This window comes from Chiloscyllium plagiosum, unplaced genomic scaffold (assembly GCF_037043375.1).
Source record: "Chiloscyllium plagiosum isolate Xiang-an unplaced genomic scaffold, Cpla_swu_hap1 HiC_scaffold_42, whole genome shotgun sequence".
Classification (NCBI taxonomy): Eukaryota; Metazoa; Chordata; class Chondrichthyes; order Orectolobiformes; family Hemiscylliidae; genus Chiloscyllium; species Chiloscyllium plagiosum.
This window is the reverse complement of record NW_028270180.1, coordinates 3,939,643-3,964,820: the sequence shown is the minus strand read 5'-3', so window position 1 is coordinate 3,964,820 and position 25,178 is coordinate 3,939,643. Positions and strand designations below refer to the sequence as shown.

The 25,178-nt window shown below is 47.1% G+C and overlaps 1 protein-coding gene and 1 long non-coding RNA gene across 2 annotated transcripts in view; one reads left to right on the top strand and one right to left on the bottom strand.

The window, feature by feature from the left end:
- The window catches only part of LOC122542583 (uncharacterized), a 32,086-nt gene extending 24,022 nt beyond the window's left edge, over window positions 1–8,064 (top strand). Inside the window, exons 2-3 of the long non-coding RNA XR_015754129.1 lie at window positions 4,134–4,245; window positions 7,928–8,064. This is a non-coding gene — a long non-coding RNA (uncharacterized LOC122542583). The remainder of the gene's footprint in view (window positions 1–4,133; window positions 4,246–7,927) is intronic.
- iqgap1 (IQ motif containing GTPase activating protein 1) overlaps window positions 1–25,178 on the bottom strand; it is a 115,132-nt gene that overhangs the window by 67,432 nt on the left and 22,522 nt on the right. The window contains exons 3-6 of the mRNA XM_043680495.2: window positions 8,352–8,508; window positions 7,980–8,057; window positions 5,966–6,042; window positions 3,301–3,368 (exon numbers count right to left, since the gene is read on the bottom strand). Coding sequence (XP_043536430.2) covers window positions 3,301–3,368; window positions 5,966–6,042; window positions 7,980–8,057; window positions 8,352–8,508 — 380 coding nt within the window. The remainder of the gene's footprint in view (window positions 1–3,300; window positions 3,369–5,965; window positions 6,043–7,979; window positions 8,058–8,351; window positions 8,509–25,178) is intronic.

Sequence of the window (25,178 nt, the reverse complement as noted above, 5' to 3'; positions counted from 1 at the left end):
CTTTCCTTCTCCCAGAGAAATTTATGATTGGAAAATCACTCATTCCCTAAAATCTCTTATTTTCCTCTTCCCTGGACTTGGCTGTTTGGAATATTCCCAGCTCCCTGAATAACAGGACCTCCTTTAAAGAGCAGGAGCAAAGATCGGGACATTGCGCAGTTGGCAGAAGGGTCATGCTTGACAAACAAACAGGCTTGTTCATTTACAATTTAATAGATTTACATAAAATTAGTTTCCAGGAAGCCCCAAGTCCCTGCGATGTTATTTGTTGTGTTTGGCTTTGTCGAAACAATTCTGTACACGGCTTTGACAATAGAATTGATTGGCTCTGGTACAAGATTTGAGAGCACTCTTGGACTTGGTGTTTGGTAACTGCTATCTGCGTTTTGCACCTTTGCTGCCAAATGATTAGCCAGACTTGATTAAAGTCTGTGCACTGGAAACAACTGTTAAGATAGCAGTTCTGTTAACTGCCCCAGCAGACTGCTGTTGCTCAGAAAATCAGATGATCTATTTCCTACCTCCTCATGTGAAGGCGCTGACACTTGCTGAGTTATATTGCATAAGATGTAGGAACAAAAACAGACCATTCAGCCCATCAAGTCTGCTACACAATTCAATGAGATTATGGCTGATCTGATAATCCCCAACTAGACTTTTCCTGCCTTTTCCCCACAAGTCTTAATTCCCTTCCTGATTAAAAACCTCAACCTTGAATATAGTTAACAACACAGCCTCAACAGCTGTGGTCAAAATTCCTGAAATTCATTACCTTCTGAGAGAAGAAATTCCTCATCTCTGTCTTCAATCTCCTCACTCTGAGATGATGTCCTCTAGTCCTAGACTCTCCCAGAAAAGGGAAACAAACTGTCCACACTGACTGTCAAGTCCCTTAAGAATCCTCAATGCTTCAATAAGGTCATCTCTTATTCTTCAAAACTCCAATGAGTACAGGCTAAATTTACTCAACCTCTTTTTATAAGAAACTCCCTCAACACCCAGGATCAACCTTGTGAACCTTCCCTGGTCTGTCTCTAATGCCAATGCATCTTTGCCGAAATAAGGGGCCCAAAGGTGTTCCCAGTATTTCAGCTGTGGCATGACTAGTGCCTTGTATCGTTTTAGGGAAACACTACTTGCTTTTATATTCCACTCCCTTGTAGTAAAGGCTAACTTTTCATTTGGCTTCCCTATTGCCGGCTGTACTTGAGCATGAGCATTTTATGATTCACACATGAGGAGTCCCCAGTCCCTCAGCTATAGCTTCCTCTCTGTGAATAATATTCTGCTCCTTTACACGTGCTGTTCTGCCTTTGGGTTACTCTCCTAAATAGTCTCCTGTGGGTCTGGACAGTGTGTACGGAGGACAGGGAGACCTCTAGGACTCAGTCAGATGCCACCCTCCTCCCAACCCCAAATATGGACTGTCTGTACTTTCCAAAGGAACACTCACTGTAATTGGGAATGAAAACCCGAGCTGAATTTCCTCTTCTCGGTACAGAAGCTGTCAGCAATTGTGGCAGCCAACAGGCGGGGTCAGGACAGAAGCCTCGCAACTCAATCCTACTGCCCAGATGATGAGGTCAGCTCCCTTCTACATTGCTCCCCAGCTGTCTGGAACCACTGCAGTTTCAGCAGAGAGAGAGAGAGAGAGACCAGACAGAGACAAGGGGGGAGAGAGAGAGAGAGAGAGAGAGAGGGAGAGAGAGAGAGAGAGAGAGAGGGAGGGAGAGAGAGGGGGGGGAGAGAGAGAGAGAGAGGGGGGGTGAGAGAGAGAGAGAGGGAGAGAGGGGGGGAGGGAGAAAGAGGGAGAGAGAGAGGCGAGAGGTAGAGAGAGAGCAAGAGAAACAGAGAGGGGAGAGAGAGAGGGAGAGAGACAGAGAGAGAGGGAGAGACAGAGAGAGACAGAGTAGAGAGAGAGAGGGAGAGTGAGAGGGGAGAGAGAGAGAGAGAGGGAGAGTGTGTGAGAGAGAGAGAGAGTGAGAGGGGAGAGAAAGAGAGATGGAGAAAGAGAGAGACAGAGAGGGAGAGAGAGAGTGTGTGTGTGGGAGAGAGTGGGAGAGTGTGCGAGAGAGAGTGAAATGGGAGAGAGAGAGAGAGAGAGAGAGAGAGAGAGAGCGGGGGCAGCCATTTGGCCCATTGTGTGTGTGCTGGCAGCAGCAGTTCACCTGGAGCTCTCGGAGCTCCCTGTTCTCTCCTGCTTTCCCCTTAGATAGGGGTTCCTATTGCCTGATAGCGAGGGATCACGTTGGCCTCAGGTTTTCCTGCAGGTCGGGGAAGTGTGTGGAAAACATGATCAACTTGCTCTCCCAAACTGACCAGATAATCCATTGGTCAAGATGTAAAGAACTTCCCTGCTCTTCGGTGGGAGCAGATGGAATTCTGATTTTCATATCTTGTGTGAACGTTGGCACTTCCTACCGTGCTGCACTCCCTCAGTCTAGCACTTGGAGTCTGGATACTCATGTTTTTGGAGTGGAGTTTCAATCAACAACAGTCAGGGCCAAGAGTGCTCTAGTGTGGAGTCACAGCAATCCCCAGTAATCTGGGTGTACTGTACACACTCCCCACTCACTCTCTGAAGGATGGTTCATAACAAAAACTTTAAAAACATAATCATCCATCAAATACTGCACTGACCTACACTTGGCACATGAACAACACCCCCTCCACCCCCCATAAAGCCCTCCCAGGGCTCTCATGTAGACAGGTTCTGATGTTCTCTTGTAACACCAGGCTGATAGTGTGCCCCAATGATGTGGGGCTGGGCTCTCTTTCCATCCACTCATTGTGAACCCAGCTGTCATGGACTGCAGGTCACTCTGGGAGAATTAACCAAACCATCCTCGTATTTGTGACCAGCTGACAAGCAACCCCCAGAACAATAAACCCCATCCTGCTGCCTTCCCCCAGGGCCCTGGATCTCCCTCCTCAGAGATCTCTGGTGTTGTCAGTAACTCTCAGCAGGTATCAATGCTAGCTGGCACACATGGCAGCACCCACATGCACTGCCCCCCTCTGGGAACCAAAATAAAATCCAATACCTCACCATAACGAACAGGTGCAGTCACCCACAAACCCAACATATCACATATAGTGTATACATTGCAGAACTCTGAATTCACAATGTGTAGACCATCTCTGTGTCCATCAACATCTCTTACTATAATATACCCTGTTTATCAGCCCTGTGTATACACAGAGACATAATTCAGAGTTACATGAGCATTACAATGTGGTAGCAAACAAGAGTCACTATTTGACAAAAATTTTCAATCGATTAAATTGAACCATCCTCACCTGTGAAAGCAACTTTTCCATAAAGATCCTGAATCTGTGGAGCCAATCCCAGTTTAAAGAGGTACAAGCTGCCAAAGGAATGGAGAGGATAAATCAATGAAGATCTGAGCACAGTGCAGTGACAATAAGACCTCCCTCTTCCATCCACCAAACCTGTACCAACCCTGTCCTCAATGGTCTACTGTCGGCCTCAGTATCACACTAGTCACTGTCCATGAGAGAGAGAGAGAGACAGACAGACAGATGGAGATAAATGATAAGTGAAAGTTCTTTTAGATTAGATTCCCTACAATATGGAAACAGGCCATTTGGCCCAACAAGTCCACACTGACCCTCTGAAGAGTAACTCACCCAACATTTCCCTCTATCTAATGCACCTAACACTATGGGCAATTTAGCATGGCCAATTCACCTGACCTGCACATCTTTGAACTGTGGGAGTAAACTGGAGCACCCAGAGGAAACCCACACAAACACGGGGAGAATGTGCAAACTCCACACAGACAGTCACCCGAGGCTGGAACTGAACCCGGGTCCCTGGCACTGTGAAGCTGCAGTGCTACCCACTGAGCCACCATGCTGCCACAAATGCTTCAGAGAATTTAGACAGTTATTTGTTGAAAATAATCAAAATGTTAAAGGAATTGATAGATTAGGTAGAGAGAAAATAATTCCACTGATTAGCAAATCTATGACTTGGCGATGTGGTCTAAAGACTGGAGGCAGATCTTTCAGAGTGTGATGAGTGGCACCTCATTCTCCTGGGAAGTTGAGCTCAGGTCTGTGCTCTATTCTAATTTGGTCCTTTTTCTCTTTGTTCTAATATTTCACAGGATACAGCCACCTTACTGCCCATCGTTAATTACCCTTGAACCTAATGACTTACTGGGTCAGTTAAGAGACAACCAGACGGCTACAACTGCAGTCACACAGAGACCAGACTGGGTAAGGATGACAGATTCCCTTTCCGAAAGGACATTAAGGAACCAGATGGGATTTTACATCAATTCAGATTCATTAATTGGATTTCAATTCAATTCCATCATCTCCATGGTTGGATTTGAAAGCAGTCCCAGAGCATTAGTCTCTGGATTACAAATCTACTGAGATTACTGTTACCTTATTATACACATTTGCACCAATTACATGGGCACTTGCTTATCCTAAATCTGAATATTAAAACTTCTCATTGCTGTTTTCATATCCCTCTTCGGCTTCAGCAGTCCCTATCTCTACAAACCCCTCCACCTTCCATCTCCTTCATCCCTCCCTATCTCTGTCACCCCCACTAGACTCTACACCTCTCCCATCTCTGCAATCCCTTCCACCTCAGAGACCCCTCCCTACCTCTGTAAGCTTCATCAACCCCTATGCCTCTCCCTATCTCCGCAGCCCCCGCCAGCCCCTACATCCCTCCTTATCTCTATAACCTCCTCCAGCCCCTACACTTCTCCATATCTCTGTAAACCCCTCCAGCCCCTACATCACTCTGAGATTCAGACACCTATCTATTTCTAGCCCGTGCAGCATCGTGATTTTCATTGATGGCCATGTTTCAGCCTGAAATCTCCCCTCCTCTCTGTCTGTTCCTGAAGAAATATATCGCTGTTCCTTCCCTATTGCTGGGTCAAAACCTGGAATTCCCTCCCTCAGGGCATTGTGGGTCTACCTACAGCACATGGAACTCAGCGGTTCAAGCTCACCCCACCTTCTTTAGGGGCAACTAGGCCCAGCCAGCAATGCCCATGTCCCATGAATGGATTAACTGAAAATATGCTCCTTGAGTCAGCTTTTGGCCATTTGATCTGATATTCTTCCTGCAGCTCAGTGCCACCTTCTATTTGTGACCGTCTTGAGAGGCACCTTGGGATATTTTACCATGCCAAAGGAGCTAGGTAAATGCAAGTTGTTATTGTGTCCTTCCTTTTGAAGCACAGGGTAGCAAGAGAGACAGAGTGAATGGGAGAATTGGAGTCCTATAACAATAGGAAGGGACAAGAGTTCTCGATTGGCACTGCACTAGGCCACAGATTATCCTTGGTGTAACCCCATTTGAGAGAGAGCGTTATCAGCTATTTGGCTAATCAGCTTGGTATTTCCTGATTTGAACAATGTGGCCTGGGTCAGGAATAGTTGCAGCACTGGGAAATACTCAGCCGCAGTACAGGAAATGGCTGGATGAGGACACACTGTTCCTTTACATACTGACTTATTACCACAGCAACTAGCTTCAAGCAGAAACTCTCTTCTTTATGCTACAACTCAAATCATCTCAATGGGTGCCTTCAGCTCAGGGTCTCCATTTAAGGAAGCTGATGAGAGCGTGACCCTCCATCACCTGACCTTTCTAATTGGTCCGGGGCTTCCTCAATTGAAGGCCGTCTGGATACTGCTTGTGCCACTCTTCTCATATCTGACTCCTTCTGCTGCCCGTCCCTCCCCCAACGAGAACAGTGGTGCCCATTCCGCTCTGGGAAGCAGGTCTGAGCTGCAGAACTGTAACACCATAACAGGCCAGGCATGGCTGGGTTACAGATGGTTGCTAACACCCATTAGCACTAGAAACAAAGTAGTGCAGGTTGATGCTCCCCTGGTTGAATAGTCAGCCCAGGACCTCGAAGCTAACAACTGGTCTGGGTGGATAGTTCACATCAAGAGGCAATACCTGAGAGCGTGGATGCAGTAGATACATCGAGGCATGTTCTTACGGTCATAAATGTCGGTAGTTTCAGGGTAAAAGATCTACGGGAAAAGAAACATGGTATTATTCAATGAAAAACAATGTCAGGCCTGCTTCACTGATCAAAAGTACAAATTTCCTCAGATACTCTTAAGCGTATAAATAGTTCAGAATGTAAACAGACAGAACAATCAGGACGGCTGTAACCTTGGTCTGACTTTACCCAAAAGTTGGAAAGTTAGTCATCCCAACTCGATCTGTCACCCGAAGTACAATTAAACTCTCACTACCTCACTTAGGGATTGCTGTCATTGGAGACTCGTTCAGGTTGCACAAGCAACGCTATTGGGATTCAGTTGATCGACCTTCCACACAGTGTTCACTTCTTGCTTCACTCTGATCTCTGCTAACACCCTCCCCATTGTTCTGATCACGCTGTTGATGTTATTAGATTTTGGGCTCGTCAACACACCTTCAGCAATGCTGTGGTACAGCCATTAGTATATTCAAATGCTAACCCTCACCTTTAACGTGCCTGTCTACATTATATCACAAATGCTGAAACCATCTTAAAATGTCAGGGTCTGACAAGTAGCTCTGAAATTTTCTGCCTGGGAATCAGAACCTTATGGTTAGTCATAATGACTCCGGTTTGTGTGTGGGGAATGCACAAGCTACCGTAGAGAAACGTCAACATGGCAAAGGATTTTAAGGCTGAAGAAGGATATAGAGCAAGGATGGGATAAAGCTGTGAGGGATTTGGGATTTGGAAAGAATCAACACAAGCTTTAAAACTGAATATTTCCAGAACAGGAGCCATTGTAGGTCACTAAGCCCAGGGGTGATGCATCAAAGCTTGGTGCAAGTTCAGATGCGGACAGGAGAAGTTTGGATCAGGTTAAGTTTACAAAGGGCAGAAGATGGGATAACGGGTGGGAGCACAGGGAAATAGTTGCATGTGAAAGTAACAGAGGCATAGATTAAGCTCTCAGTCCTCAGGTAGGTTGTGGTAGGACTGGGGATGGGCAATTTTTGAAATGTGAAAGTTGGCAGTCTTACTACAGAGAGAAAATGGAGCCAGAGGTTGGCTCGGTGCAGAGGTTATGAACTGTCTGTTTTCAGACACTGAATTACAGTTCACTATCAGGTAGTTATGGTGTATATGAATTGAATTAGTTACTTAAAGAAAACAACTTTTTGAAGCTTCTTACAGACATAAGAGCAAATTAGCAAAGCACAAATAACAGGATTCAGACACATTAAAACTAGAATAGCAGCTAACACAATCACGACAGCATCAAATGTAATGTTAATCCAGTCATTTCCAGAGATCAGGAAAGACACAGTGGACACGAGGATGTGGAGGTTGGACAAGGGATGCATCAAATGTGGGTGTGATGCCTTCACAGTCAAATAGCCTACTAACGAGCAGACTTCTATCTGGGTGAAAAATAGGATAGCAATAACATTCATCACCAGCACATTAAGAGGGGAAAATTTAAATTTGTTTATGCATTTTAAATTAAACTGAGAAGCCTCCACTGGATTTCAAATCCTATGGCACGTATTGGAATTCTTTCAATGAACTAGCTTGAAAATAAAGCCAGCTTGAGGGTGAGTTGTGATGCTGGGCTGAAGCCAAGGTTACTGTGGTCTGAAGGAATCCTAGCAGCTCAGGGCGTGGAGCTAATGCCAGGGCAGGAAGTTTCCATGAATATGTTTCTGCAACGAACGAGAGAAGGAGAACAAACAGGAAGAGGTTTAAAACTCTCATCTGCCAACATTAGAAATCTGGGACAAATGCAAAAAATAATGGGAACCAACATTAGTAAAGGGAAGGATTGGAATATCTGTACTTTTACCCACAATCCTTGCTGTGGTTTCTCAACTCAAGCAATGACAGAGTTTATTAACTTTCCATCATCGTTGCCTGCTTTGTTTGTACAGAACCAAGATGGTGCCAGAGAACACTCAGACTGTGAGCAAAACAAAACCTCACCTTCGGCAGCCCAATGTTCGACATTGCGTTAAACCACTGGATGGTGTTGTCCGTGTGGCGGAAATGGAGCCCGGTTGCCTGTGTTTCGATAGAAAAACAGAAAACACATGAAGGAAATCTCATCTTTTCACTTGCCCTAAACTCCCAATTGAATTGGTTAGCGACTGTCTTGTACTTATGGCCCTTAGTTTTGGATTCACTGCCCCCAAGTGGAAATTCCATAACAGTGAGAGAAAAAGTCAGCATAGAAAGCCCAGGTGGGCTATGATCGATTGAAGTATTGCCCCAGAGTCTTGGCTATGGCACCCTTTGTCTGCATCTGTCTGCTGTGATTTTCCCTCCCCACCTTGGTGCACGTGTGGTCGAGATTACCTTGTATCTGGTCTGTTCACAGTCGTAGATCTTTTTGAGCGACACTACCTTTGGACTAAAGAAATTGCCAAGTTTAGCAAGATACACTCCGTTTCTCAGCCCCTCCTCAAGTTCTGTTGTTGGAGGGAGCTCCTCATCCAAACATGCTTCCATCCATCTGAAAGACAGAGGAAAAGAGCATCCATTAGTTCAGGAATCTAGGGTGAAGGTTAAATATTTTCTCCATAAATTTAAATAGAATTCTTAAACCTTTTTTGAGTATCTGATTGTTGATCCTCTGGCTTTGAGAATATTCTGCTTCATGTAGAAACAGACCGTGTCCATACCATACTTTGCTTTTTTCTGGTAAAGATGTGTCCACATAGTTACTTCATCTTCCCTTTGAAACAAGGCTCAACTTCACAAAATGTGATAATTCCATTTGATCTCAGTCATTCTTCTCTAAATTAACTCCAATGATTTTATAAACATTTGTCTGAAAAAAATTCTTAGTTTCCAATCTTCATCTTTGGGTGACAATTCTCTACTTACAACTGGGATAAGGTGGGGTGAGGGAAAATGAGGAAACTGGTGAAGTCCACATTGATGCCTGGAGTTGAGGCGGAAGATGAGGCGTTCTTCCTCCAGGCATCTGGTGGTGAGGGAGCGGTGGTGGAGGAGGCCCAGGACCTGCATGTCCTCGGCAGAGAGGGAGGGGGAGTTGAAATGTTTGGCCACGGGGCGGTGGGGTTGATTGGTGCGGGTGTCCCGGAGATGTTCTATAAAGCGCTCTGCAAGAAAGTTTCCTCTATCTCCGATGTAGAGGAGACCGCATCGGGAGCAACGGATACAATAAATGACATTGGTGGATGTGCAGATGAAACTCTGATGGATGTGGAAGGCTCCTTTGGGGCCTTGGATGGAGGTGAGGGGGGAGGTGTGGGCACAGGTTTTGAAATTCCTGTGGTGGCAGGGGAAGGTGCAAGGAAGGGACAGTGGGTTGTTAGGGGGGGGCGTGGACCTGACCAGGTAGTCGTGGGGAATGGTCTTTGCAGAAAGCGGATAGGGAGGTGAGGGAAATATATCTCTGGTGGTGGGGTCCATTTGTAGGTGGCAGAAATATCAGCGGATGATGTGATTTATGCGAAGGTTGGTGGGGTGGAAAGTGAGGACTGGAGGGTTCTGTCCTTGTTGCGGTTGGAGGGGTGGGCTTCGAGGGTGGAGGTGTGGGACGTGGATGAGATGCGTTGGAGGGCATTTTCAACCACATGGGAGGGGAAATTGCGGTTTTTAAAAGAAGGAGGCCAGCTGGTGTGTTCTGTGTTGGAAATGGTCCTCCTGGGAGCAGAGACGGCGGAGGCGGAGGAATTGGGAATAAGGGGTGGCATTTTTGCAGGAGGTAGGGTGGGAGGAGGTGTAATCCAGGTAGGTGTGGGAGTCGGTGGGTTTGTAAAAAGATATCAGTGTTGAGTCGGTCCTCGTGGATGGAGATGAAGAGATCTAGGAAGGGGAAGGAGGTGTCAGAGATAGTCCAGGTGAATTTGAGGTTGGGGTGGAATGTGTATTAGTGAAAATGATGAACTGTTCAACCTCCTCGTGGGAGTAAGAGGTGGCGCCGATGCAGAGCCACCGATGTTCCTGCCACCCACCCAGTCCTGCCTTTTTTCCTTCATTTTCTTTTATTGAATGTATGTTTCTAATCAACCTGTCTGGAGCTGTGGGACATGAATCTGGGCCTGCTGGTTCAGGTGTAGGGACACTACCACTGCATCACAAGAGGGTCGTCCCTTTTCCCCTTTATATCAACTCAGTCACTTCATCAGTTCTCCCAGTCACTTGCTTAAACAGAAGCCATATGAAAACTGTCTGGAGAGATCCTGGTTTATTGACATGGGATCCCAGAGAGAGCCAAGACTGATAGGCAGGGGAAAGGAAACATGAGGGAGGAGAAGGGAACAGGACTTATACATTTCATGGTAAGGTCCTAAGGAGAGTTGCTGAACAAAGAGACCTTGGAGTGCAGGTTCATAGCTCCTTGCAAGTAGAGTCGTAGGTAGATAGGATAGTGAAGAAGGTGTTTGGTATGCTTTCCTTTATTGGTCAGAGTATTGAATACAGGAGTTGGAAGGTCATGTTGCAGCTGTACAGGACATTGGTTAGGCTACTTTTAGAATACTGCATACAATTCCGGTCTCCTTCCTGTCAGAAGGATGTTGTGAAACCTGAAAGGGTTCAGAAAAGATTTACAAGGATGTTGCCAGGGTTGGGGGGTTTGAGCTACAGGGTGAGGCTGAACAGGCTGGGGCTGTTTTCCCTGGACCATTGGAGGCTGAGGGGTGGCCTTATAGAGGTTTATAAAATGATGAGGGACATGGATAGGATAAATAGGCAAGGTCTTTTTCCTGGGGTGGGGGAGTCCAGAACTGGAGGGCATAGGTTTAGGGTGGGAGGGGCAAGATATAAAAGAGACCTAAGGGGCAACATTTTCATGCAAAGGGTGGTATGTATATGGAATGAGCTGCCAGAGGAAGTAGTGGAGGCTGGTACAATTACAACATTTAAAAGGCATCTGAATGCCTATATGAATAGGAAGGGCTTAGAGCAATATGGGCCAGATGCTGGCAAATGGGATGACATTAATTTAGGATATCTGGTCAGCATGGACAAGTTGAACTGAATGGTCTGTTTTCTGTGCTGTATATCTCCATGATTCTATGTGTGAATCTTTGTGTGGGGAAATTCAGGGTTGTGTGTGTGTTGTCTGCCTCTGCTGATCAAACATACACTCCCAGCAGACACAGCACTGCGACATTACAAGTTAATTAACCCCATTAGGTGCACTGCTGTCATATGCTCATAAACACCTGAGCAGGCTAAGGCTAACTCTCATGTAGGTTTGTTGTGAAAATACAGGAGAGTTCTATTCTATTTCATTCTAAGGATATGGCAAGCCAGATTTTAGTTACTCATCCCAAGCTGCCCTTGTGGCGTTATGTTGGCTCCTTAAAGCACAGCAATTGATGACGCTGGATTAGTGGTGCTGGAAGAGCACAGCAGTTCAGGCAGCATCCAAGGAGCAGCGAAATCGACGTTTCGGGCAAAAGCCCTTCATCAGGAATAAAGGCAGAGAGTCTGAAACGTGGAGAGATAAGCTGGAGGAGGGTGGGGGTTGGGAGAGAGTAGCATAGAGTACAATAGGTGAGTGGGGGAGGGGATGAAGGTGATAGGTCAGGGAGGAGAGGGTGGAGTGGATAGGTGGAAAAGGAGATAGGCAGGTAGGACAAGTCCGGACAAGTCATGGGGACAGTGCTGAGCTGGAAGTTTGGAACTAGGGTGAGGTGGAGAAAGGGGAAATGAGGAAACTGTTGAAGTCCTCATTGATGTCCTGGGTTGAAGTGTTCCAAGGTGGAAGGTGAGGCGTTCTTCCTCCAGGCGCCTGGTGGTGAGGAAGCGGCGGTGAAGGAGGCCCAGGACCTACATGTCCTCGGCAGAGTGGGAGGGGGAGTTGAAATGTTGGGCCACAGGGCAGTGTGGTTGATTGGTGCGTGTGTCCCAGAGATGTTCCCTAAAGCGCTCTGCTAGGAGGCGCCCAGTCTCCCCAATGTAGAGGAGACCGCATTGGGAGCAACGGATACAATAAATGATATTAGTGGATGTGCAGGTAAAACTTTGATGGATGTGGAAGGCTCCTTTAGGGCCTTGGATAGAGGTGAGGGAGGAGGTGTGGACGCAGGTTTTACAGTTCCTGCGGTGGCAGGGGAAGGTGCCAGGATGGGAGGGTGGGTTGTAGGGGGCGTGTGGACCTGACCAGGTAGTCATGGAGGGAACGGTCTTTGCGGAAGGCGGAAAGGAGTGGGGAGGGAAATATATCCCTGGTGGTGGGGTCTGTTTGGAGGTGGCGGAAATGTCGGCGGATGATTTGGTTTATGCGAAGGTTGGTAGGGTGGAAGGTGAGCACCAGGGACTTTCTGTCCTTGTTACGGTTGGAGGGGTGGGGTCTGAGGGCAGAGGTGCGGGGTGTGGACGCGATGCGTTGGAGGGCATCTTTAACCACGTGGGAAGGGAAATTGCGGTCTCTAAAGAAGGAGGCCATCTGGTGTGTTCTGTGGTGGAACTGGTCCTCCTGGGAGCAGATACGGCGGAGACGGAGGAATTGGGAATACGGGATGGCATTTTTGCAAGAGGTAGGGTGGGAAGAGGTGTAATCCAGGTAGCTGTGGGACGACGCTGTCTGCTGAGTAACCCAGTGGCCAGGAAGGAATGGTGACTGATGTATCAGGGCAATGGAAGGTTCCAATGGAACAGTAAATCTCGAGGGAGTCTCCTCTTTAATTTATTCACAGGACATTGTAGCAGTGAGCACAGGGCAGCTTTCCAACTGCTGCTTTTGCTGGGTAAAGAGACACTGGAACATTAAGGAACTGCTGGAAACATCGAGCAGATCAGTCAGCATTCGAAAAGGGAAACAAAAACAGACTGGTGCTCCTTGTGAAAATGAAGGCTCCAATCTGAGGCACCAACTCATCTTCCACTGACATTACCATACCAGGCGGCTGGCACTGTTGCCTCTGGGACAGGAGGCTTTGGATACAAAGCCCACACCAGAGGCTTCTGCAAAAATCTGAATGATCTTTTCTTGTGTACTGAAGGAGCGCCACGCTGTCAGATGGCCAGTACAGAGGGAGTGCCACACTGTCAGAGGGCCAGTACTAAAGGAGTGCTGCACTGTCAGAGGGTCAGTACCGAGGGAGTGCCAGGCTGTTGGAGGGTCAGTACCGAGTGTGTGCTGCGCTGTCGGAGGGTTAGTACTGAGGGAATGCCGCACTGTCGGCGGATCCGTACCAAGGTAGCATCGTGCCATCGGAGGGTCAGTTCCGAATGAGCGCTGCGTTGTGGGTCAGGTACCGAGGGAATGCCACACTGTCGGAGGGTCAGTACTGAAGGAGTGCCGCGCTGTCGGAGGGTCAGTACAGAGTGAGTGCTGTGCTGTTGGAGGGTCAGTGCTGAGGGAGTGTTGCACTGTCGGAGGGTCAGAACCGAGGGAGTGCTGTGCTGTTGGAGTATCAGTACTGAGGGAGCGTGGCACTGTCGGAGAGTCAGTACAGAGTGAGTGCCGCACTGTTGGAGTGTCAGTACTGAGTGAGCACTGCGCTGTTGGAGTGTCAGTACAGACAGAGCACCGCGCTGTCAGAGGGTCAGTGCTGAGGGAGTGCCGCATTGTCAGAGGGTCAGTACAGAGTGAGCACCGCGCTGTCGGAGGGTCAGTGCTGAGGGAGCGCCACACTGTCAGAGAGTGAGTACAGAGTGAGCACCGCGCTCTCGGAGGGTCAGTGCTGAGGGAGCGCCGTACTGTCAGAGGGTCAGTACAGAGTGAGCACCGCGCTGACGGAGGGTCAGTGCTGAGGGAGCGCCGCACTGTCAGAGGGTCAGTACAGAGTGAGCACCGCGCTCTCGGAGGGTCAGTGCTGAGGGAGCGCCGCACTGTCAGAGGGTCAATACAGAGTGAGCGCCGCGCTGACGGGAGGTCAGTACAGAGTGAGTGCCGCGCTGTCGGAAGGTCAGTACAGAGTGAGCACTGCGCCGTCGGAGGGTCAGTACAGAGTGAGAACCGCGCCGTCGGAGGGTCAGTACAGAGTGAGCACCACACCATCGGAGGGTCAGTACAGAGTGAGCACCACACCATCGGAGGGTCAGTACAGAGTGAGCACCATGCCGTCGAAGGGTCAGTACAGAGTGAGCACCGTGCTGTCGGAGGGTCAGTACAGAGTGAGCACCGTGCTGTCGGAGGGTCAGTGCTGAGGGAGTGCTGCAATGTCGGAGGGTCAGTGCTGAGGGAGTGCTGCTCTGTCAGAGGATCAGTGCTGAGGGAGTGCTGCTCTGTCAGAGGGTCAGTAGAGAGCGAGCGCCGCGCTGTTGGAGGGTCCGTACTGAGGGAGTGCCGCGCTGTCAGAGGGTCAGTACTGAGGGAGTGCCGCGCTGTCAGAGGGTCAGTACTGAGGGAGTGCCGCGCTGTCAGAGGGTCAGTACTGAGGGAGTGCCGCACTGTCAGAGGGTCAGTGCTGAGGGAGGGCCGCACTGTCAGAGGGTCTGTACTGAGGGAGGGCCACACTGTCGGAGGGTCTGTACTGAGGGAGCACCGCGCTGTCGGAGGGTCAGTGCTGAGGGAGTGCTGCACTGTCGGAGGGTTCCTCAAATCTGCTCTGCCTTTCAATAAGATCATGGATAATAAAAACCAAAAGAATTGTGGATGTTGCAAATCAGAAACAAAACCAGCAATTCCTGAAAAAGCTCAGCAGGTCTGGCAGCATCTGTGCAGAGAAATCAGAGTTAATGTTTCGCGTTCAGTGTCCCTTCCTCAGATCATGGTTAATCTGTCACAGTCTCAACACCCCTGCCGTATCCTCATAACCCTCAATTTCCCATTTACTTCAAAAATCTATCAGCCTCTTCTTTTTATATTTTTAGTGACCTAGTTCCTTACTCTATAAGTATGTCCCTAGTTCAGGATATATCCATCATTGGAAACATTTTCTCAACACTGACCCTGCCAAGCCCCCTCAGAATCTTGTATATATCAACAGGATTGCTCATTATTCTTCTAAACTCTGATGAATAAAGGCCTAACCTGTTTTGCTGATTTGATTTGACTTATCATTGTCACATGTACCTAGGTAGAGTGAAAAGTTTTGTTTTGCGTGCAGGCAAAGATCATAGGGTGATTGAACATTATGAGGAATACAAAGTTAAGGCCGCAGTGAGGTGCATAAAAAGCAAGTTCAACAAATTTCAAGTTGAAATTTGAGAGGTCAATTCAGAAGTCTAATAACAGTGAGAAAGAAGCTGCTCTTGAACCTGTTGGAACATGTGTTTAAGCTTTTGTATTGTCAACTTGACAGAAGAGGTTGCAAGAGGTTATAATTGGGGTGGGAGGGGTCTTTGATGCTGACAGTTGCCTTTCTGAGGCAGTGAGAAGTGTAGATTGAGTCAGTGGGTGGGAGGTTGGTTTACGTGATGGTCTATGCTGTGTTCACAACTCTCTGTAGTTTCCTACGGTCCTGGGCAGAGCAGTTGCCATACCAAGCTGTGATATATTCAAATGGAATGCTTTCAGCAGTGCATCTGTAAAGGTTGGTGAGGGTCCTTATGGACAGGCCAAATTTCTTTAGCCTCCCGAGGAAGAAGAGGCGTTTTTGTGCCTTCTTGACTGTCACATCAATGTGGGTGGTCCAGGACAGATTGTTGGTGATCGTCACTCCTAGGGACTTGATACTCTCGACCATCTCTTCCTCATCTCCATTGACGTAGACAGGGGTCCACCTCCTTGCTTTCTGAAGTCAACGATCAGCTCTTTAGTTTTGCTGATGTTGATGGAGAGATTGTTATCTTTACACCACATCACTAAACACTATCTCTCTCCTGTATTCTGTCGCGTCATTGTTTGATATTGGGTCATACATGGTGTAGTCAGTGAACTTGTCGATGGAGTTTGGACAAAAGCTGTTCTTGATAAGTCAAACTTTTCATACCAGGAATCCACAAAGTGAATTTATTTTGAAAGGTCTCAATGGCAGTGCGTTCTTTCTTAAATACAGGAACTAAGACTGTACACAGTACCCTCAATAACACCCTGTACAGGGGCAAAAAAACTCCCTTATTTTCAACCTCTAACCCGGACCAATAAAGGTCCAAATACCATCTGCCTTAATTACATATTGCACCTGTATGCTAACCTTTTGTGTTTCATGCACAAGAACACTAGCTCCCTCTTTCTCCATTTAAACAATAGCCTGTCCTTTGATTTTTTTTCTGTACCAAATGCATAATATCACACTTTGCTCCATTAAACTCCACCTGCCAAGTTATTGCCCATTCACTCAACCTCTCAATATCACTTGGTAGCTTTCTTATGTCCTCATCACAACATGCTTACTGATCAATTTCTGTACTGCCAGCAAATTTGGATAAATTAGGCTCTGCCCCCTCCTTCAAGTCATTAACACAGATAGCAAATAACACAGAGGACCAACACTGATCCTTGTAACACTCCAAAAGTTAAGTCTTTCTAACCTGCCATAGGACCCATTAATCATGACTCTGTGTTAATCAATTATCAATCCATGCTAATATATGACTCTAATTTCACACCGTGAACTCCTACTTAGGCAGGAACATTTTTATGTGGCACCTTATCGAATGCGTTTGGAAGACAAATATATTATCTTTGCTGGATCTTCCTTCTAAACCTTACTGTTACATCTCAATGAATAGACAAGCTCTTCTCCCCAGGGTAAAGGAGTCCAAAACTGGAGGGCATAGGTTTAAGGTGGTGGAGGGATGATTTAAAAGGGAACTAAGGGGCAACCTTTTCACAGGTGTGTTAATGGAATGAGCTGCCAGAGGAAGTAGTGGAGGCTGGTACAAATTCAACATTTAAAAGGCATCTGGATGGGTACATGAGTAGGAAGGGTTGAGAGGGGTATGGACCAAATGCTGGCAAATGGGACTAAATTAATTTAGGATATCTGGTCGGCATGGAGGAGTTGGACCCAAGGATCTGTTTCCATGCTGTACAGCTCTGTGACTAACTTGAGCAAATTTGTCAAACATGATTTCCCATTCATAAACTCAGGGTGACTCTGACAGCATTCAGCTTTTCTAAATGTCCTGCTATTTCTTCTTCATCAATAATGGTCTGCAGCATTTTCCCAAAGACAGATGTTAGGCTAATTGGAGTCTAGTTTCCTGCTTTCAGTCTCCATCCATCTTGAGTAGGGGTGTTACATTAGTGGTTTTCCAATCCACTGGAACCCTCTTGGAATCCAGCAGTTCTGGAATACTTTGACCAATGCCTACATTATCTCTGTGGCCACTTCCTTTTAAATCCTTGGTTGGAAGCCATCAGGTCCTGGGTTGCATTGTCTACCTCCAGTTTCATTAGTTTGCCAAACACTTTATCCCTCGTCATATCGAAGTAATAACTCCAAAGGCCTGAATCCTGTCACCAAGTCACCCTTTATTTACACATGAACAGTCCTTGACTATAGTACTGCCTCATTCACAGTCAGGCACCAGAATGTCAGTATCTCTGACACACACTTTTATTATCTGTCAGACAGGGCTCCCTCATCAGACCAGATTAACAGCCGCAATCAGGGAGCCCGTGTTGTATGAGGTCCAGCTAGCTGATCTTATGACAATCACGATAAGAAACTGTCACAAGATCTCTCCGCTCATACGCAGCTTACTTTTCTGTCATTTTCTGGATATTTACAGTGCCATCCATGGTGAAGACTGATGCAAACAATTGGTTTAAATGAGCTGCTGTTTCTCTGCCATTTCCCCTTTAATGTTTTACCAGTTACATCCTCCAAGAGTCCCACACTTACTTCAGCTGCTCTCTTTCCCTCTATATAATCTTGGTTCTTATTTACATTCCTCACCAATTTACTTTCATACATAATTAATTTTCTCCTCCTTTATTAGCTGTTTAGTCATCTGCTGTGGCTCCTAAAAAAATTCCCAATCCTCTACCATACCAACAGTTTTTGCTTCTTTGTATGCCTTCGGTTTTTATTGGATACTCTCCTTGACTGCCTTAGTTAACCACGGGTGATTCATCCTTCTCATTGCGTCCTTTCTGACCAGAATACATTTTTGCCGAGTGTTATGAAATTTCTGCTCATATGCTCATCCTCTGACCTTTCCCTTAGTCTGTTTTCCCCAACCTGCTTTAGATAATAGTCACTTTTCTGACCCTCAAATACAATTAACCTTTGTGGAATGGTTATGTTTCTTCGTTGTTAGTGGAATTCCACAAATTTGGAACTCTGGAATGTGTCAGCAGGGCGATAATTCCAGAGTGGGAGGGAGAAAAGGCCATATTTCTGTACCGAGGAATTTGAGTTTGAGCTCAGTGTGATTACACAGGGAGTGGTGCGATAACAAGTTGCTCTCTGTCTGTTAAGAGGGTCAACAGCAGCAGAACCAGTTTGACAACCTGCGCAGAGATGCTGATCACTCGGCACGGAGTTAGCAAAGCAGGTTTCCAGTGACATTGCCAACCTGCCCATATCAGCAGGGCACAATGACCAGCAATACCCCGAGCCCCATCCTCAGACATACCTAGCTCAGGGAGGGAGGGAGGGGGGAGGCTTTCAGGATTATTTCACAGCTCCACAACAAAACAGCTTTCCAGATGAAGAGGGGGGGAGGGGGGGTTGTGGGGGAGCAGATTTAGTTCAGAAATCACTGACAAACTGAAGAACCAGACATGACACAGGACCGGAGACCTTCACTATCATGGAGTCTTGGACACAAAGGGGCAGGAGTTACGTTACAAATGCACCGAGTTCGAGTTCGATTTTATCTGAAGTGAGTGCGTTCAATTCTGAACACCAGGTGTCAGGGAGGAGAAACCCTTCTGAGGGTCACTGGACCCGAAATAGAGTCATAGAGATGTACAGCATGGAAACAGACCCTTCAGTCCAACCCGTCCATGCCGACCAGATATCCCAACCCAAGCTAGTCCCACCTGCCAGCGCCTGGCCCATATCCCTCCAAACCCTTCCTATTCATATACCCATCCAAATGCCTCTTAAATGTTACAATTGTACCAGCCTCCACCACATCCTCTGGCAGCTCATTCCATACACGTACCACCCACTGCGTGAAAATGTTGCCCCTTAGGTCTCTTTTATATCTTTCCCCTCTCACCCTAAACCTATGCCCTCTAGTTCTGGACTCCCCGACATCAGGGAAAAGACTTTGTCTATTTACCCTATGTCCCTCATAATTTTGTAAACCTCTATAAGGTGACCCCTCAGCCTCCGACGCTCCAGGGAAAACAGCCCCAGCCTGTTCAGCCTCTCCCTATAGCTCAAATCCCCCAACCCTGGCAACATCCTTGTAAATCTTTTCTGAACCCTTTCAAGTTTCACAACATCTTTCCAATAGGAAGGAGACCAGAATTGCACGCAATATTCCAACAGTGGTCTAACCAATGTCCTGTACAGCCGCAACATGACTTCCCAACTCCTGTACTCAATACTCTGACTAATAAAGGAAAGCATACCAAATGCCTTCTTCACTATCCTATCTACCTGCGACTCCACTTTCAAGGAGCTATGAACCTGCACTCCAAGGTCTCTTTGTTCAGCAACACTCCCTAGGACCTTACCATTAAGAGTATGAGTCCTGCTCAGATTTGCTTTCCCAAAATGTAGCACCTCGCATTTATCTGAATTAAACTCCATCTGCCACTTCTCAGCCCATTGGCCCATCTGGTCCAGATCCTGTTGTAATCTGAGGTAACCTACTTCGCTGACCACTACACATCTCCAATTTTGGTGTCATCTGCAAACTTACTAACTGTACCTCTTATCCTCGCATCCAAATCATTTATGTAAACGACAAAAAGTAGAGGACCCAGCACCGATCCTTGTGGCACTCCACTGGTCACAGGCCTCCAGTCTGAAAAACAACCCTCCATCACCACCCTCTGTCTTCTACCTTTGAGCCAGTTCTGTATACAAATGGCTACTTCTCCCTGTATTCCATGAGATCTAACCTTGCTAATCAGTCTCCCATGGGGAACCTTGTCAAACGCCTTACTGAAGTCCATATAGAATATTAACTCTGATTTCTCTCCACAGATGCTGCCAGACTTGCTGAGCTTTTCCAGCAATTTCTGTTTTTGTTTCTGCTTTACAGCATCCGTAGTTGATTTGTTTTTTATTCAGGAAGGAAGATACTGGCTTTGTGGATCCTTGACAGGGTTCACCCTGATATTACTGGAGCTCTAAGTGTTAAATTAGGAGGACAGGTTGCACTGACTCGTATGTAGGAGATTAAGGCGGTATCTAATTGATGTCCTTTAAAGTGTTTAAAGGATTTGATGGGTCAGAGAGACAGAAACTACTTTCTGTAGCGGGGGAGAGTCTTGTTGAATGGTGGGGCTGAATGGCTTATTCAAGCTTCTTATTTTTACGTAAAAGCCACATGCTCGGGGTCAGAGAGGCAAGCCATCTTATCCTAAATCCAAAATCTCCATTGGCAGCACAGACTTGAGGACAGGAGGGAACACATGGAGGGTCAGAGGAGAGGGTATGGCAGTGTGGGGAAGTGGGTTATGGAGTTATTGTGTACCTTTGCTCCATATCAATAAGATCTGGTGCTTGACTTGGCCTCACAAATGAACAAGGTCGGTAGATCATGCAGGAAGGATGAAAGAGTCTGCTTCATGCAGCATGCCTGCGAAACAAGCTACAGACTGAAACTTGTGGTTACGCTATAAGAGCAGGCCTCTGGATTGGGCAGAGTCTGACAGATTTGCAAAGGCGAGGCTGCCAAAAACCATCTTGTGAAAAGACAGACAGATTCAGCTTCGAGCCAGCCTGCACGTCACCCAGGCCGCTCCCAAATACCAACACCAGAGAAAGGTCTAATTTAGAACATAATAGAAATCCTGTTGTGGTTAAAACTGCAGAGAAGCTGTTCATTAACAAAGAGTAAAGGCACCATGAAACACTGAGAAGGTGGTGATAGTCTTCCACAGATTTGGCTGAATTTTCAGACACAATTTTGTTGGCCTAATCACCTCTTAAACACAAAATAAGGTTCCAGGCGTGTTACTAGTGACCAATTGCATGCTCTCATTTCTGTAACAGCTCCACCTGGACGCACAGTGATCTAATGTCGAAGAATGAAAGAGCTTGCACCTTGCACAGCTTCAGGAGGTTGCAAAGTGCTTCACAACTAATTGATTATTCTCACTAATGATCGTTGTTGTTGCAGGAAATGTAGCAGTCAATATGCACATTGGTAAGCATGCACAGCTCTGAATCAGAGCACCAGGCATACAAGTCTCACTGCAGAGAGCACAACATCTCAGTGGGCAGAGGGTCTGCACTGAGACAGTGCCCCACTGTCAGAGGGTCAGTACTGAAGAAGCAGGCACTGTCAGAGGGTCAGAGCTGAGGGAGTGCCACACTGTTGGACGGTCAGTGCTGAGGGAGCGCCACACTGTCGGAGGATCAGTGCTGAGGGAGCGCCACACTGTCAGAGGGTCAGTGCTGAGGGAGCGCCACACTGTCAGAGGGTCAGTGCTGAGGGAGCGCCACTCTGTCGGCGGGTCAGCATTGAGAGAGCGCTACACTGTTGGAGGGTCAGTGCTAAGGGAGTGCCGCACTGTCAGAGGGTCAGTGCTGAGGGAGCACCACTCTGTCGGAGGGTCAGAGCTGAGGGAGTGCCACACTGTTGGACGGTCAGTGCTGAGGGAGCAGGCTTGTCAGTGGGTCAGCACTAAGAGAGTGCCACACTGTCGGAGGGTCAGCACTGAGGAGGTGCTGCACTGTTGGAGGGTCAGCATTGAGGGAGCGCTACACTGTTGGAGGGTCAGTGCTGAGGGAGTGCCACACTGTCAGAGGGTCAGTGCTGAGGGAGCGCCGCACTGTGGTGCCCCTTTGCAATTAACCATTAAAACTGTCTGGAACACATGCACCAAACAGCCCCATCACCTTGTGGCCGACCACTTCAACTTCCCCCTGCCACTCTCCCAAGGACAAGTAAATTCAAAGTTTGGGACAAGTAAGTCCTGGGCCCCCTCTACTACCGAATCCAAGCCATCCGACAACTGGAGGAAAAACACCTCATCTTGTGCCTCTTGACCCTCCAACCACATTTTATCAATGTCAATTTCACCAGTTTCCTCCCCTCCCCCACCTCATCCCAGACCTAACCCTCCAAATCAGCACTACCCTCTTGACCTGTCCTATCTGTCCACTTTCCTTCGCACCCATCCACTCAACTTTCACCCCCCACCTGCATCTACCTATCGCCTTCCCAGCTACCTTCCCCCAGCCCCACCCCCACCCTCCTTCCCTCCCCACATTGCTGATGAAGGGCCTAAGCCTGAAACGTTGACTTTTCTGCTCCCCAGATGCTGCCTGACCTGCTGTGCTTTTCCAGTGCCACACTTTGACATGATAACTTAAAATCCAGGTGGAGGTAAAAAGAAAACCCACTGCCATTTTCAAAGAAGAACAAGACTTTCCATTCAGTTTCTGGGTCAGTATTTAGCCCTCAACTAACAGGTTATCTGACCGTTTCTCTAAATGCTGATAGTGAGAGCCTTGCAGTGCACACATTGGCTGGAGTTCTCCATGTTACTACAGCATTCACACTTCACAACAAACTCATCTGTCATTAAGCATTTTGGAATGTTCTCAGGAGGTCTCAGACCCCACCATAGTACAAGTGCTCTGTTTAATTCAATAAGAAGGTAGACAAGCAGGAGGCTAGGAGAACACAGCCAGCCAGGCAGCATCAGAAGCTGGAGAATTCAAAAAGAAAGCAGGTTTTTATACCTCTTTTGAAACCCAGCCGGCAAACAGTGCATCTCCAATGCTGTATTCCTCACACACAGGCAGACACCTCTCCGACTTAGCCATCTGCAGCAATAGGACGCAGTGGGCACCTCAGTGAGTACCAGCAGCATTTCAGAGTTATGGGGCAGAGTGATGCACATAGAGAGAGTGGAGAGTGTGAGAAATTGTGATGACAGGATGAGGTGGGGAAAACATTATCCTTGCCAGCACTCCCCCTTTCAGATTAGAGTGGTGCTGGAAAAGCACCCTTTCAGCCCCACCTGACCAAGCACTCAGCTCCTTCAGCAGCACTGACTGACTTGGGCAGAAATTGATCAGAATTTGTCAAGTTGCACATTGGCATAGATGTGAGAGGATAGATCTTAACATCAAACTACAGCAAGCTACGAGAGAAGTGACATCATCCCCCAGTTCCAGGAAATGAAGAGCAACTGTGAGCAGCCTTGAACACCTCATGATTAACTCATTCATTGCCATTGCCTTCAAATGGTGAAATCCACCTTTTCTTTTACAATCAGTAGACATATAAAACCTTAAGCTTGGAGTCATTGACCGACTGACTGATGTCTTTATCCCTTCTGCTGTATTTTTTCTACATTTGGTATTGTAAAATGAAACAACCCCAAAGGTCAGAACTCTGCAAATATTCAGGAGTCGAACAAGATTAATTCCAGCCATGATGACACCTCCCACAACGAGAGAGGAACAAATTTGGTAACAACTGACTGAAATGTAGACGGAGTTCTAAAGTTGGGTATTTCTCTCTTTCTCTCTCTCCTCTTGATTATGCCAAAGCTGAAGAGTTGATGGCTCCAGTAAGAGCTGCTTTTATTTTAATTCCATTGCTGCTGCTCTTGTGCAGCTGACAACACCAAAACCGGTTTTCTCAGTTCATAAAAACTAGTGACACTAAACTAAATAGAAAGGTCAGACAGCAGCAAGGCAGGTGGAAGTGTACTTTGTAAATTTAATTTGTGGACAGCATCTCTGACAAGGAGATGCTGACTCACTGCTTTCTGCTCCTGAGGCCCAGAATGATTTGGACCATACACACTCCTCTCCAACTGATGAACTCTGAAACCTCTGTTTTCTTTGGACTCATTTACTTCAAATCCCTCCTGGGTAGTGTTTCATTCCTCAATCCTCCAGGTCTCTGCTCCTCTAATTCTAATTTCTTGTAATTTCCTGATTTTAAATAATTTTACCACTGGTGGATATGTCTTCAGCAGCCTGGACTCCAAGTGCTCAAATTCCCTCTCTAAACCTTTCCCCCTCTCCTATAAGAGATGCTTCAAAATCTGCCTCTTGGACTAGATCACTACCCTGACACATTCTGTGATCCAGAGTCAAATATTGTTGCCTTGGGACATTTTACTAACTTTGTAAACACAAGTTTTGGCTTTGAGTGTGTGGTTGTCCAGATGAGAGGTGAGGTATTGCCTAGGTTTGAGGTCCTGGGTAAGGTGGGGTGTTTGAATGTAATGAGGGTATATTGATAAACAGGATTTTAATCTTCACAATGACTGCGTTTAAACGGCGGGATAGGGAAACTTTCCCAACGGCTGATTCACACATTCCATCCTTACTTCAGTTGGAAGTGGTGATATCATTTCACACCAATCAAATTCATGTTCGCAGAATTTCACATCTATTTTTAGACAAGTCTGTTAGTGTTTGGTGCTTGCCCGCCAGGCAAACTCACTCAACCTAACCACCAACAGAGACGTCAGAGAGAGACACACACAGGCAGAGAGAGAGAGGGTAAGAGACAGAGACAGAACAGGCAAAGAGACACACAAAGCGAGAGAGAGAGAGAGAGAGATACAGGCAGAGACATGGAGACTGAAAGAGACAGAAACACACGTAGAGGGACACAGAGGCAGATAGACAGAGACAGAAGATCAGAAATACAGCAGAAAGAGGGACAGAGGGAGAAACACAGGGGAAAGGCAGACATACACATAGTGATAGACAAAAATAAAGGAAGAGAGCAGGACCACAAGACAGTCAGGGAGATAGAGCGTGTGTGAGGCATAGAGAGACACAGGGAGAGAGATACAAAGTGCAAAACTGAGAGAACACACAGGACAAAGAGAGAGTGTGAGAGACAGAGTGAGAGTGAGAGACAGAATGAGATGGGGGGGTGTTGGAGTAAGAGTGGCACTCAGACCAGCAATGTCTCATCTCGGGGATGGGATGTAGTTTGCCTGAATTGTCCCAGAGAAGCCATCTTTGAGTCTGAACTATTCCAACACTCGTCTGACCAGCTCCCAGCTTCCATCTTTCAGAAACTGGAGCTCACACCTGAACTTACATCCAAGTCCCTTTCACACATCAGCCACACAATGCTTGCTCACCTTGCTGTCTCCCCATCCTGCAATGTTTTAAAATTCTTACAGATGTTTCCATGGCCTTACCCAGACCCTGCTCTGTTCAGCCCTACATTCCTCCAATTCTGGCTTTC